The following is a 13,541-nucleotide window of genomic DNA, read 5'->3' as shown; positions in this document are numbered from 1 at the left end:
TAGTTGAGCCCTCCTTTGAAGGATGTCCCATTTTTCATAATGCTGCTACTGTTACTGATTCAACGTTTCTCTTTTTGAGAACTGTGAGTAGCCTAATCCACATATAATCATTTTTATAACATACAATTCCATTCAAAAGTTTGGAATCTGATCTGATCTCATTCAAATTTAACCAATCTGGTTACAAAGAAAAGTATAAACGACTGCAATAACTTTGTCTTGTGCACCTTAACAAGCTTCAGATAATTAGCTTTAAGACATATCCAGAATATTGAACAGTGTTAAATGTTTTCAAATGGCCAGAAAGCTGTAATTGGCAGGACATATCCAGAGTGCCTTATACTCTCTTACAAATAAAGGTGCTGCAAGGGGTTCTTTGAGCAACGTTATAGAAGAACTATTAATGGTACCATAAAGAAGCATTTTGTAAAACAGATGTGTGTAAAGAACCTTTTATAGGTTTAAAGAAGTGAATGTAAAGGTTGTTTGCCAATTTAAATGTTCTTAAGACTAGCATAATTTATAAAAATGGTTCTTTATGAATCATTTAAAGAACTCTTTGTAGCACCTTCAATTTTATGTTTATCATTTGGCAAATTCTTGTTGTTCCACATTCATAATATTGCATCTAATAATATATTTTGAGTGATGTTTATTTAAATCTACAGCGTCTCCAGGGATATTGTTGTGTAGAAAACCAAACATGTATTAATATTACAGGTCATTCCAAACTTCTGAAAGGTAGAGGACATGGTGTTTATCTTTAGTTACTATTTTTCTAAACTGTTTCAAAGTGACCACTTCTCATTTTTTGGCAAAATTCAGTCTTTGGGTGGGATGAAATGTCACAAAATAATCCCTAGCTCGAAATTAGCAATCATGTGATTTATTCCACATGGTCTCTATCCATAAAAGTATGTAACATGTAACAGAATGGGAGAACACACAGATGCAGTTTCTACAATTCGATTAGCTACTGACAAATACTAATACTGTTGCAAATACAACATTACCCATGTGCCCCTTTAGAATTATTAACTTAAATTACACGTAGACATTAGCACTACCTTACTGCATAAGAAACACCCAAGTACAATGATGGAATATCATACACAAACCTCAACATGTTTTGTGTAAAAACCAAAGAAAAAAACAAAACAGGCAAGCACATGAAAATCTCAGTCAGTACAACGATAATGCACTTGGTACTTGCTGCATAACATGTTGATTTAGCACAAGTAAACGGGCTACAACACCGTTGTAGAGCCACACCTCCCATTCTCCTGAAGTCCACTAGAGGAGTGCAGACAAACACTCTTCTGTCCAGGCCTGTCAAGCGCTTCCAGAGAGTTCCAGTTGGCTAAAAGTTGTGACGATTCTATAGTGGCTCCTCTCCTCCTCAGTCAGCTCCATGTTGCCTGGCCGCACCACCACAACCACGTTCAGCCTGGCATCCTCGGCTGCCTTTGCCTCTGCAGCACAAAAAAAAGAGACATCAACACTGGGTCATGTGCTCAGCGTAGCAGCAGCTGCTGCCCTTCAGGCTCTCATATGACGCGGTGCAGTGGGTTGAGTTAACATGCTTGTTTGGAATTGGAATACTGAGCTGGGTTCAGATAAGTAGGTGAAAATATGAGAATATCCAGCATACTGACTTGATACAGAACTAGGGCTGGGCGATATGGTACAAATATTATATGATATTTAAAGACATTTTCACGATATAAATACTCTCCCATATTTAGTACAGTGATTTTTATTCAGAATGTGCTGCACTTCAGCCAGTTAAACCAGACTAATTACACTTTAATGAAACGTGCAGCTGATCAGTGTTCTTTAGGCACTGGTGATGTCCTCAATGTGCTTAGAAAATCATATTGTGCATCACGATAACAAAAATCACAATGATAAAATATTGCCCATCTCTCTGAATGTCTTTAGGCTTAAACTCGCACCCCTCCTTGGATTAAAAGGATTAGATTTCAGATGTGTGTAATACAGGTGTAAATCTCCAATCACACAACCATTTGTTTTGATTATGATGCTTTAGAAAGAGTAAAAACACTAAATAATAAAATTACTTCTTTTGCTAATGCCTTAAAATTATACTTATTTTTGTTTGATGTACTGTTACAGTATATGTCCAAACATTTGTGGACACCCCTTTTAATGAATGCATGCAGCTACTTTAAGTTGCACCCATTAAACACACACATTTAGCTTGTCTAGTCCCTGTTGATAAGTACTATCTACCTATTTATCTCTCTCACTCTCACTCTCTCTCTCACTCTCTCACTCTCTCTCTCTCATATATATATATATATATATATATATTATATATAGCATATTAGTGTACAGTTTTGTGTACATTTGCAATTAGATAATGAATAAAATAATGAAGCTATAACCCAGATGAATGAGAGAAAGAGCAGTGGAGAGCATCTGAGTGCTCAGAGGAGCCCCACGCAAACCATGCATTTCCTGAGAATTTTTAGTCAGAGGTACTGAACTTTTATCTTGACCAGATTGAGATCTTTTAACAAGCTCTGGTCTAACCAGCCAATCCAAATTGTCCACATGTTACAACCCCCGAATGAGCAACCCCCCCCACTTGGGGCATGCTGTAAACCCTTTTGAGGTGGGGGTTAGACAGAGCAAGAAGGCAGAATGTCCCCTACATTACACCACAATAAATTTGCTTCTGATTACAAAGTGCGATTGATAGATGCCCTCTACATAAACCTTTAGATCTCTTAAATCCCTGGCATTAAATTGATCAAGTTGATAGGACAGTCCTTCCGCCTTTTCCTTGTTTATGTATGTATTCTGCATGAATCTACAGTAAGCAGCCAGCTGATGAACTGGTGTTATACCCACCTCGTGTGACATCTGTTAAGAACATAATGTCTTCTGGTGAGCAGCCAATCCTCTCCGCAATCCTTTCATAGCTTTTACTCTCCACTTTGGCACCAACATTTGTGTCAAAGTGACCATCAAATAGCTGTAGGAGGAATTCAGAAGGATGTTAAAATCCTAGGAACGAACACAGACTCTTATTCAACTTAAGAGATTGTATAAAAAGCAGTCAAATCCACACTTACCTCTAACAGATCTCCTTCAACTGAATAACCAAACAGCAGCTTCTGAGCTTCTATGCTTCCTGAGGAGTAGATGTAGACTTTGAGACCATTTCGCCTCCATCTCCTGATAGCAGGAACCACGTCTGGATACACTCTGAACACACAGGAGCAGGCAATGCCATTTAATCCATTTACACAGTCGGTCATCCACTAATACGTGATCATCAATCATTTCCTCTGTGGTTTTCTGGTCCACAGATCACAGCCTATATAATTGTGCTGGGCTATACACCAATCAGCCATAACATTAAGACCACCTGTCTATAATTGCAAAGGTCCCTCTCATGCCAACAGAACAGCTCTGACCTGTCGAGGCATGGGCTTCACAAGACCTCTGAAGGCATCCTGTGATATGTGGCATCAAGACGTTAGCAGCAGATCCTTTCAGGTTCTGTAAGCTGACATCAATGACCCAATCACTGGTTGTCCTTCTTTTGAGCAGTTGGTAGGTTCTGACCACTGCATACCATGAAAACCCTTCAAGACCTGCCTGACGTTTTGGAGATGCTCTGACCCAGTCGTCTAGCCATCACAATGTGGTCTTTGTGAAAGTCTCTCAGATTCTTACGCTTAGTCTATTTTTCCTGCTTCCATCTCATCAACGTCAAGAACTGACCGTTCACTGGGCGCATAACAGAGCCCACCCTTTCACAGGTGCCACTGTGATATACATTTAATAAAAATCAAATATAAATTTATCACCTTGTTTATGTTATTTATCCCCTTTTTGACTGATCAGTGTGTACTGTTAGCACTGGTTTACCCGTATTGGTGCCACACAATAATATTGATTTTTAGTTTAATAGTACTTTAAATATTAGGTTCAACTAGAATTTCTACTGTAACCAGTTAACTAACCTTTTAAAAGTAAAGCACCATTTTTACAGTGTTGTTAACAGCAATGTGTTCTTGAACGTTTATTATCCTGAAATGTGTTTTTAATCTAGTTTACATTTACAAAGCCAACTAAACTCATTTTAACAGAAGCTTAACACTAAACAAATCCAATCGAACCAAGCAATCAACATTGAATATCATCATCTGATATTTGGGAAAAACACTGATGTTGAGTTTTACTGACCAAGCAGTTCTACACAACAAAAATCATCCTGGTTGGGCATTTCAGTCTAGGTTCATTAATCTGTACAAACAGTTACTAAAGAACCTGATCCTCTATACTTACTCGCCTTTGATCTTCCCTGCAGCATAGGCTGCTCTCCACATGTGGCCTTGCAACTGTTTCAGTGCAGTGGTTTTCCTGTCTGCAGCCATCTGCCAGAGGACATTATCCACAACCTCCCGGATAGCTTTCTCCTCGTCCGTGTGCACTGTCTGATCCACAGTGTGAACTGGGCCTGCTCTGTTCTGCTTTAAGTCTTCTTCAGCCTGGAAACAGGGGCACATGTTTCAGTGAAATGAAGCAGAATCAGGTGACCACATGACGACAGCCTAATCTCTGAATACTAATGCAACAACGTCACTATGGTAGGGGCACTAGGGTAAAACCGATGGGCTGAAGAAAGCAGTCAGTGCTCTTGTGAAGATTAACATAACGCTGCAGTATTTTTCACAACACACCTCCCAGAACCTTACAGTAATTATAAGACTTCATAGTGTGCACTACACTATGTACTGTACACATATTACAGATTACTGTAACACACTTATAGGTTGGATTGATGTAATAGAACAGCACTACAGTAATTGTATAGATTTTACTGTTTTTCTATTATATTTTCTATTATTTATATTTGTTTAGTATTACTGTAGGTCTTTTTTGGATGACGTTGAGCGGTGCCTTTAACAATTTCACTAATTTTGAGTTTAAGTAATTTAGATTTGCCTTAAAAGACCCATGTGCATGACATAAGGTTTTGCTTAGTGCTGGGTTAACAATATTAAAAACATCTCAAAACCCACTGTGATTATATATATATATATATACACACAAATACATACATATACATGTGGTATATTGCCACTTTCATGCAAAAACGTATCTCCAAAATGGCAAAAAGCTCACTTTTACCTTTCAATGACAGTCAATGTTAAAAGACTCTTTCCCCCAAATCATTTTAAGATAAGATAAGATAGTCCTTTATTAGTCCCGCAGTGGGGACTAATAAAGCATAAATATAGCATTTCTACTGGACCATTCATCATTCAACATTTAAACACAATGTACCAAATACCTGCAAATTATGAACAATTTGTTTTTTTACTAATAATTAAAAAGACTTTTGCAAGCTTTTTGCATGACAGTGACGATATACAAATACATACATATGTACAAATATATATATATAAAAGTACATAAACATCTGTATATGTACATACACACACATATACACGAGTCATCACCGTAAATAATATTTTTCTTCAGAGTTTTTGACTTATTTTATTATTATTTATATTGTGTGTGTATACACTGTCCATTTATCTCATTTTTGTAACGGAGTGTCTTGCTATCCCTTTGCTGCTGTGGGACTAATAAAGGATTATCGTATTAAGCAAAGCCCCATGTGATTAAGAACATGGTTCTGTTTATAAGTCACTGTGCAAGCCAGAAACAGTACTATTGGGGTTGTTCTCATTATACACCACATTAGACCCTAGTAATAAACACATATCTGGTCCCTGACGTCTCTGTGAACTCCAGTCAATATAGAGACTTAACCAACTGCATGAAATAGCAGTCAGATTAAAATATGTATTAGGTGGTAACTATAGATTATGGGCTTCCTCCAAGACAGCTGTGGAAATGGTTACCACACTGTTTACCATAAAATCTCAATATAATATTAATGTGTATATCTGTATTCATCCTTCTGTTAATAAATACACTCATAAGACACTAGATATCCAGATTCATAGTCTTGCATATCATTTTCTCAGATAAGCCTATTGCATATAACTGTAAATCTGTAATTTAGCATGCTGTAGTGCAGACAGGGTGACCTGTTTCTTTAGGAGATGCACGTCCTGCTTGCACTCGTCCTCCTCCCAGTGCGCTGACAGGTAGTCCTCCAGATGCTCTTTGATGTATGGGAATAAAACGTCCTGCACGTAAAAGCAACGTTAGAGCTTCTCTCATACTTCCTCAATGACTACTTTGCTGTTTACGGGCTAAAAGGGTGTGGATGCTCCTTACCTTCACGAATGTGATGGGTGTCGTGGTTCCTTCAATGTCCAGCAGAAAGACGCTAACGTTCTCCGGGACTGTAACCGTTGCCATTTTTCCCAAATGGCAAACGATCCGTGTCTTCAGTGTCTTCACAAGTTTCGAGTAACGAATCCGTACAGAAAGCGCTTCTTCAGCCGGATTTACTGCCCGTCGGAGAAGCAAGAAATGCTCAAAGAAAAGCAGCTCAGTAAAAGCACACTAGCCAGCTAGCAATGCGCTGCTAACACATGGCTTAGTCAACGGGTTGCCAGAAACGGTCAGAAATCCTCAACTACGATTTTTCTCTTGCAGCTGTGAACGACTACGGTGAATGTAGATAATAACTGCAGTCAATAATGACATTTAAACAAATAGAAAGATAATAATACTAACATATGTGCGCAGTAAATAATACCGTAAACAATTACAACTATTATAAAATTTTAACTTATCAAATATATATTTTTTTTTATTTTATAATAATAAAACACTATCTATTTGCTTTCTATAACATCTCGTTAAACATACATTTTAATAACTGAATAATTTTCTTTTTATTTTAACATGAACTTAATGAACATGAACATAACTAACATTTACCGTGGCTTTAAAAAAATATTTAGGCTGGCATATGTAGATTAGACAGATCCATGTTCGCGTTGCATTTGTTAATCAACATTTGTTGTGAAGATCTTTTTTTTTTTTAATCTGCAAAACACTGCATTACAAACATTAAGCATAACGGGGGGTTTACTACTCACCAATCTGGCAACCGTGAGAAATGGCCCTGCCCTGCAGTGGTGCAGAACTGGGTTGCACACACTTTGCGCACTTCCACCTGATCTTCACGCCATGTGTACGAAACACTGGCGGTGAAAAATGACTTGCAGATCTGGGAATGTAAATGTGCGCAAAGCTTTGCTGCGCAGATTCACTTATTTTCGAAACATTATTTTCAGGACTAGTCCGTGTACTCGGCAGTTAGTCAAATGACTTTGCAAATGACATTTAATAAGTATGTTATTTGCTGGAAATTTTATTATATTATTATATATATTTTATTATCACATTAACACATCATGCTGTAAATTAAATTTCTGGAATATAAAGTACTCAATATTCACCATACATGTCCATTTTAATATTAATTTATAGGCCAATTATTTTTTTCTGTTAGTTTGTAGTGAGGGGCATGTCTACATTAGGAAATTAGGTCCAATTAGGTCAAAGCCATTTTTCTCTGGTATTGATCAAATAAAATATGAAGGTTACTACATCCTTGTTAACACTGCTGTACTGGATGACACGATTAATGGAAGACAGTATGAACGTTGTACTACATCTTACCAGCATTATACGACAACACTCAGCAACTTAACCACCACTCCAATCAACCTACAGACTACACAATGACATTTATAGACAAAAAATACACAATATAGTGTGGGGTTGTCAAGTCAAGTCAAGTCAGATTTATTTGTATAGCTTTTTACAACTGTTGTCGCCACAAAGCAGCTTTACATAATTAGTGATTAATAAAAGACAGAGACAAAAAAAAGAAATAACGTAAGACATGAAGGATCAAAGACCCCCAGTGAGCAGCCAACGGTGACAGCGGCAAGGCAAAATTCCCTCAGAGCTGGAGGAAGAAACCTTGGGAGGAACCAAGACTCACAAGGGGGACCCGACCCGTCCTCCTCTGATCAGAACTATTAATAAATTATTGATAAAAATGGCCAAACCAGATACAGCAGATAGTTAATAGTGGTGATATTAATAGTGGCAGATAGCTACGAGTCCATTTAGGTTTTAACATGGTAATTAAACAGGTAGCAGTGGTAGGAGGATGTGCCGCTGGTCTGGTATGGGTGGTGGTGGGTGGGGGGCCTGATGGTCGGAGGGGTAGGTGGCAGCTGGTCTGACGCAGGTAGAGGGGACCTCAGCGGACAATCTTCCAGCAGGTCGGGCTGGGTGGCCTTTTACTCTGAGAAGGTAACAACAGTAATGTTGGCAAACAACAGTAGTGTTCATCAAGTTTGGGAATGAAAGTGTGATGCCTGAATGTTATGGGTGTAAAGCAGGGTGTAACAGCTATCTGGAGAAGATCAGGACAATCTATTAATAAGGGTGGTGGCATGAAGAAGGTAAAAAAAAGGTAAAGGTGCACGTATTTGTCACTGTACAGTGTACAGCGAAATGTGTCCTCTGCATTTAACCCATCTGGTAGTGAACACACACTCTCACACACACATGTGTTAGGGGCAGTGAGTACACACACACACACCCAGAGCGGTGGGCAGCCAACTCCAGCGCCCGGGGAGCAGAGAGGGTAAAGGGTGACTATGCTGTGCTACACCAATAAGAGTCCTTGGGCAAGACTCCTAACACTACATTGGCCCGCCTCTGTAATTCGAGTAACCTTGTAAGTCGCTCTGGATAAGAGCGTCAGCTAAATGCCATACATGTAAATGTAAATGTAAAGGGCCCAACAGCAGAGGAGGAGGAGGAGGAGGAGGAGGAGGAGGAGGAGGAAGGGGGGAGGGCAGATCCAATGCCTTCCAGTGTACACAGGGCCTATGGAAAAAAAAAACCAGCTTAGACCTGCACGCTGCTGCCTACAAAATAAGCAGCCTTGAGAGTGCGGTTCTGTGGATAGAGGGGCCCATGGCGTTATTAGGACGCGGCCCTTTAATTCCTCCTGAAGCCCCGCCCTCTTCTCCTCCCGCCTTTTCTCTTTACGTCACTGGACACCATCAGCCATTTTACCAGCCGCGTCAGTATTTGAGCGAGTGTGCGCTGTCGGAGTCTTTTATAAATAATCGCTTCAGCAGCTCCACAAAGGTCACTCCGCAGGCTTTCATACTTTAAGATGCAGACAGAGCAGGAAAAGACCGACTTCAGCTCCGATGAGTTTCCAGAAGGGTCCAAAATCAACGCAAGCAGAAATCAACAGGATGACGGGTGAGTCGGTGCTAGGCCGAGGCCACAACGAGGCTGGAGCGTCTAGCTGGAATTCTACCGGTCCACCTTAAATAGCGCAGCAGTGGAATGCTGGCGCCGGTACGGTCGCCATAGTGAAGCCGCTGCACTTTTAAGGTGGACTGGCTAATTCGGATACGCAACATACCGGCCCAAATAATGTAAAAACGGCCGTATATCAGAAAGTAACGTACTATAAAATGGCGTTTAAGTTTAGCGTTGTGTATTTTAATGTGGGCTCTGTGTTAAAAGCGTATCAACAAACAGTCGGTTTGCGCCGAGTAGCTAGTTAGCATAGCTACCTAGCTATCTAGCACCAGCTAACGCCACGCTGGACTACGCACCATTTTGTATTCCAGCTCGGTTTAAATGAGCTGGTGAAACTGGCCAGACGTTGGTTATTTACTCGCTAACGCAATTTTCTCAGTTTCGTAATTAGTTGAGCTTCATTTCACAGCTTCTTGTTAGCGAGTAGCTTCGTGTCTTGCCAGTTAAGCCCCGGAGTCGTAAGCGGGAGCGCTAGCTAACGTTCACCGGATTAAGTTAGCAGCGTTAGCTGCGCAAGCTACGTTAGCGCCGTCGTTGAAGTAGGCTTACCTACTAAACTCACGGTGGCCTTAAGATATGCACGATTTTGGAAGAAGTGAGATTGCTGGGTTTATATCTCCTCAAATAAAAATAGGACATTTCACCAGAAGTGGAAATAATGGCCCAGCATAGTACACCCTGTATCCAAGATGGGCTGAAATAAATAATATTGGGAAGAAGTCTTTGCACATGTGAACAGTGCAATAATACCAGTTGCACCTTCGTCTAAAGCACCGTACTGCTGGTTCTACCATGAGGGTCTGAACATGTGATCAGTGCACTGCTTAAAGTTGCTTAGCTTAGCCCGTTGTCTCACATTAAACATCCTTATTCAAAGCAACAACTAAAAAGATAATCGGTATAGTAGTCTAACTGCCTGTGTCACTTACAGAAAAATGTTTATTGGGGGCCTGAGTTGGGACACCAGCAAGAAAGACCTCACAGACTATCTCTCCAAGTTTGGGGAGGTGTTGGATTGCACGATCAAAACAGACCCGATGACCGGCCGCTCTAGAGGGTTTGGGTTTGTGCTCTTCAAGGATGCAGAAAGTGTGGACAGGGTGAGTGAGCAACGGTCTTGTAAAGAAACTGAGCCATGTGTCTACATATGATGACTACCAATAGAGGACTGTAAATAATGATCATTTGAATGGTTTTGCGTCTTGTTAACGCTGAATCGTCTGCTTGTTCAGGTCCTGGAACTGAAGGAGCACAAACTGGATGGTAAACTGATTGATCCAAAGAGAGCTAAGGCCATGAAGGGGAAGGAACCGCCCAAAAAGGTTTTCGTTGGAGGGCTCCATCCAGAAACAACAGAGGAACAAGTCCGGGAATACTTTGGAACTTATGGAGATGTAAGTCGTATGAATGGAGTGACGGTTTGCAAACTCTAGGAGTTTATACTCTATATTAGATGGGTGCTTAAGAGTGGGGTGATGTAGGCAGCCCACAGGCTGTTAAATACTGTTGTGCTAAGTGATGCTTGAAGTTTTTACTTTTTTATAATTTCTCTCTTCTCAATAGATTGAAAACATTGAACTCCCTGTGGACAGTAAGACAAACGAGAGGCGAGGGTTCTGCTTTGTAACATACGTGGAAGAAGAGCCAGTTCAGAAGCTTTTGGAAAACAGATACCACCAAATTGGAAATGGAAAGGTTTGTTCAGTTCATTTTTACAAGCATGTGTAGTCAATACAGTCTCAGAACTGGCTGAAGTTTTTCTAGCAAGTGTTTCAAGCCTTTTCTCTTTCCTTTTTAGTGTGAAATTAAAGTAGCCCAGCCTAAGGAAGTCTACAGACAGCAGCAGAGCAGAGGTGACAGGGGCTTTGGAGGTGGAAGAGGAGGAGGATTCAGGGGTCGTGGAAGAGGAGGTAAGCTGTCCGTTGTCTAAACTAGAGGTTTTTGTGGCATCGGGTTTTTTATTCCAACCAAGGAGAGGCACACTAACTACTGAAGTGTGCTGGGATCAGGCAACTGTTTAATTGTTTTGAAAACATGCAGCTGCACCAGTTAGAGGTGACCACTGTTCACCAGTCGTGCCAGCGATTTAATTCGCCTTTGTTCTATTGAATTTGCAAGCTATATGGCAGAAAAGAGAATTTGAATGAGTATTTATAGTATAAAGGTTGAGTGCCCTCCCCTAATTCTGACCATCTGCATCCCTGTGTGCAGGACAAAGTCAAGGCTACAACCAAGGTTACAACAACTACTATGGACAGAACTATGGTGGCTATGGCAATGGCTACAACCAGGGATATAATGGCTACTCTGGGTATGACTATTCAGGCTACAACTATCAGAATTATGGATATGGCCAAGGATATGATGACTACAATGGTAAGTCTTGACCCTTTATATTATTGTGACTTATCTTTAGTCAAATTTCAGTTGGTAATTGAAGCAAATATATTAATCTGTTTTTAAACCTTTGGCTGAAATCTGTTTCCTTCATAGGTCAGCCCAGCAGTTATGGCAAGGCCTCCAGGGAGGGTGGGAACCATCAGAACAACTACCAGCCATATTGACAAAATGACTTGACCTGCCAAGAGTTATGGTAAGACTGAAGCCTGGGCCTTAGATTTGGCCTCATCTATACAATTTAAAGATCAATAGACAAGACTGATTATCCTAAAAACAAGTGGTATGCATTTTCATGCACCCCATTTTGAATAATTTGAGGATATGTCTATAGATCTTTAATTTCTAATGCTTGTGTAGTGGTGTGCCTTTTTTCCTTTTGTTTTAAAAGCTCTCCAGAAAGACATAAGCGTTTTTCTGTAGATTGGTTTCCATTTTCCTCCCTGCTTTTTAACAGGTGATCATAAGGAAATAACATAGAGTTGATAGCATTGCTAACAGGTAAAGTACTGCTAAAGGGTACAAAGTAAGGGCACCTCCTTATTTTTTTTCCCGTTCTTTCCCTAATTCTGATTATTGTACTTGTTTGTACCTGCCAGCGGGGGACTTCATTGCAGGCCGTGTGTCACCTGACCACGAAATTCTCTGGGCGTCGCACATAGCGGGCAGAGAGCACGGCATGCACAAGAAAACGCTGTCCTGTGGTATGGTCTCTTCAAACTTCCTGTACCAGCGTTAAAACAAAGAACAGACATAAAAAAGGAGATCGCTCATTTTCCCTTAAGTTGTCAATGCTTTCTTTAACAGTTTTTAAAATGGATTTTTTACAGGTTTTTAACAGTGAAACCTAAGTGATTTGACTGTTTGTTGTATTCTCTTATTAATTTTAGTGTTCTTGTATTTCAGTTCTGGAGCCTCAGTGGTTTTTATTTGTGTTTTCTTTTCTTTTCGTTCTCCTATAAACGGTCTCCAACCCTGTAAACTGCAGAAACTCATAATGCTTGCTTTTTCTTTAGAACCCATAGAGAACTTCAAATGGTACACCTCAAGCTTTTCCCTTAAAACATAGCTTATAAAGATCATATGTAAACCAGTTTTATGAAGCCATAAAAAGCTGACGCATAAATGATCATCTTGAAGATAGTCGCTGACTGACTGACTGGAAGTCCTGTTAAATTTGATAGGGTAGCCAATCTTTTTTTTTTATTTTTTTATTTTTATTTGGAAGTGCTCCGTTTTGGTGAGATTTGTCCACCAACCCAGTGGAGCTGAAGCTTTTGCTGGCTGATGAGCTGCTTTCTGAAACTCTTAAGTTGTACATATGATCTTTAATCCTGAATGGTGAACTGTTTTAATAGCTTAAAGTCGACAGCTCACGAAGTTAAAGAGAAACAAGGAGGTGATCTTTTCAGTTAAATACTTGCGTGTAATAAAAATGATTAACGTTGGTCTCTTCTCTTCTCTTCTAGGTGAGCAGGCTGACTGACAGTTTGTACCGGAGGCAGCTTGTGGATACCCTGTCCTTCTTAATCAAAGAGCATCTTGTTTTTAAATACCTTTATTTGGTTGTCATCTGTAGATGAAAACATTCAGCGTGTCTGACCTTGTAAATATTGTTTCCAAGTTTCTTATCCTGTGCGTTGTTGAGGTAGAAGCCTGTAGGTTTGTGCTGATGTGTTCTTATATCTTGATTTGGAAATGTAATTTTTTTTTTGTTGTCTTTTTCCTTCAGTTTTGGATAAAGGGAATATTAAAATTGGGGTATCAAAACAGCACGCTTGTAATTTTTTTTTTTTTTACATTTATTTTTCAAT

The 13,541-nt window shown here is 39.8% G+C and overlaps 2 protein-coding genes across 5 annotated transcripts; one reads left to right on the top strand and one right to left on the bottom strand.

The window, feature by feature from the left end:
• Window positions 1-870: 870 nt before the first annotated feature.
• Window positions 871-6,554, bottom strand: enoph1 (enolase-phosphatase 1). The gene is made up of 6 exons (XM_072658780.1): window positions 6,292-6,554; window positions 6,099-6,200; window positions 4,324-4,526; window positions 3,102-3,234; window positions 2,878-3,001; window positions 871-1,472 (listed from the first exon to the last, which is right to left on the bottom strand). The coding sequence occupies exons 1-6, from the start codon at window positions 6,373-6,375 to the stop codon at window positions 1,333-1,335; spliced, it is 786 nt and encodes a 261-aa protein (XP_072514881.1). The 5' UTR covers window positions 6,376-6,554; the 3' UTR covers window positions 871-1,332.
• A 2,493-nt stretch (window positions 6,555-9,047) lies between these two features.
• Window positions 9,048-13,499, top strand: hnrnpdl (heterogeneous nuclear ribonucleoprotein D-like). Of its 4 annotated transcripts, none has more exons than XR_011977626.1 (8): window positions 9,048-9,264; window positions 10,262-10,430; window positions 10,563-10,724; window positions 10,894-11,025; window positions 11,129-11,240; window positions 11,542-11,706; window positions 11,824-12,431; window positions 13,197-13,499. XR_011977626.1 is itself a non-coding variant. In XM_072658809.1 (8 exons), the coding sequence occupies exons 1-7, from the start codon at window positions 9,173-9,175 to the stop codon at window positions 11,892-11,894; spliced, it is 903 nt and encodes a 300-aa protein (XP_072514910.1). In that variant the 5' UTR covers window positions 9,048-9,172; the 3' UTR covers window positions 11,895-11,923; window positions 13,197-13,499. The 4 variants fall into 4 exon arrangements, 3 of the variants coding, with proteins under 3 accessions (XP_072514910.1, XP_072514909.1, XP_072514908.1); XM_072658809.1 differs by having other exon boundaries at window positions 11,824-11,923; XM_072658808.1 differs by having other exon boundaries at window positions 11,824-11,923; window positions 12,327-13,499.
• Window positions 13,500-13,541: the final 42 nt, after the last annotated feature.

Source organism: Salminus brasiliensis, chromosome 16, assembly GCF_030463535.1.
Source record: "Salminus brasiliensis chromosome 16, fSalBra1.hap2, whole genome shotgun sequence".
NCBI lineage: Eukaryota > Metazoa > Chordata > Actinopteri > Characiformes > Bryconidae > Salminus > Salminus brasiliensis.
Note: the sequence above shows the minus strand (reverse complement) of the source record. Positions and strands in the feature narration are given on the sequence as shown.

What these genes read in the sequence shown, in the direction of transcription:
- enoph1 (XM_072658780.1), bottom strand. Translation starts at nt 6,375, where the DNA reads ATGGCAACGGTTACAGTCCCGGAGAACGTTAGCGTCTTTCTGCTGGAC. An exon ending in TGCATCTCCTAAAGAAACAG is followed by an intron (nt 4,527 to 6,098) that starts GTCACCCTGTCT and finishes CCCTGTTTCCAG; the next exon opens with GCTGAAGAAGACTTAAAGCA. An exon ending in TTGAAGGAGATCTGTTAGAG is followed by an intron (nt 3,002 to 3,101) that starts GTAAGTGTGGAT and finishes TTCCTCCTACAG; the next exon opens with CTATTTGATGGTCACTTTGA.
- hnrnpdl (XM_072658809.1), top strand. Translation starts at nt 9,173, where the DNA reads ATGCAGACAGAGCAGGAAAAGACCGACTTCAGCTCCGATGAGTTTCCA. An exon ending in AGAAATCAACAGGATGACGG is followed by an intron (nt 9,265 to 10,261) that starts GTGAGTCGGTGC and finishes TGTCACTTACAG; the next exon opens with AAAAATGTTTATTGGGGGCC. An exon ending in AGGATATGATGACTACAATG is followed by an intron (nt 11,707 to 11,823) that starts GTAAGTCTTGAC and finishes TTTCCTTCATAG; the next exon opens with GTCAGCCCAGCAGTTATGGC.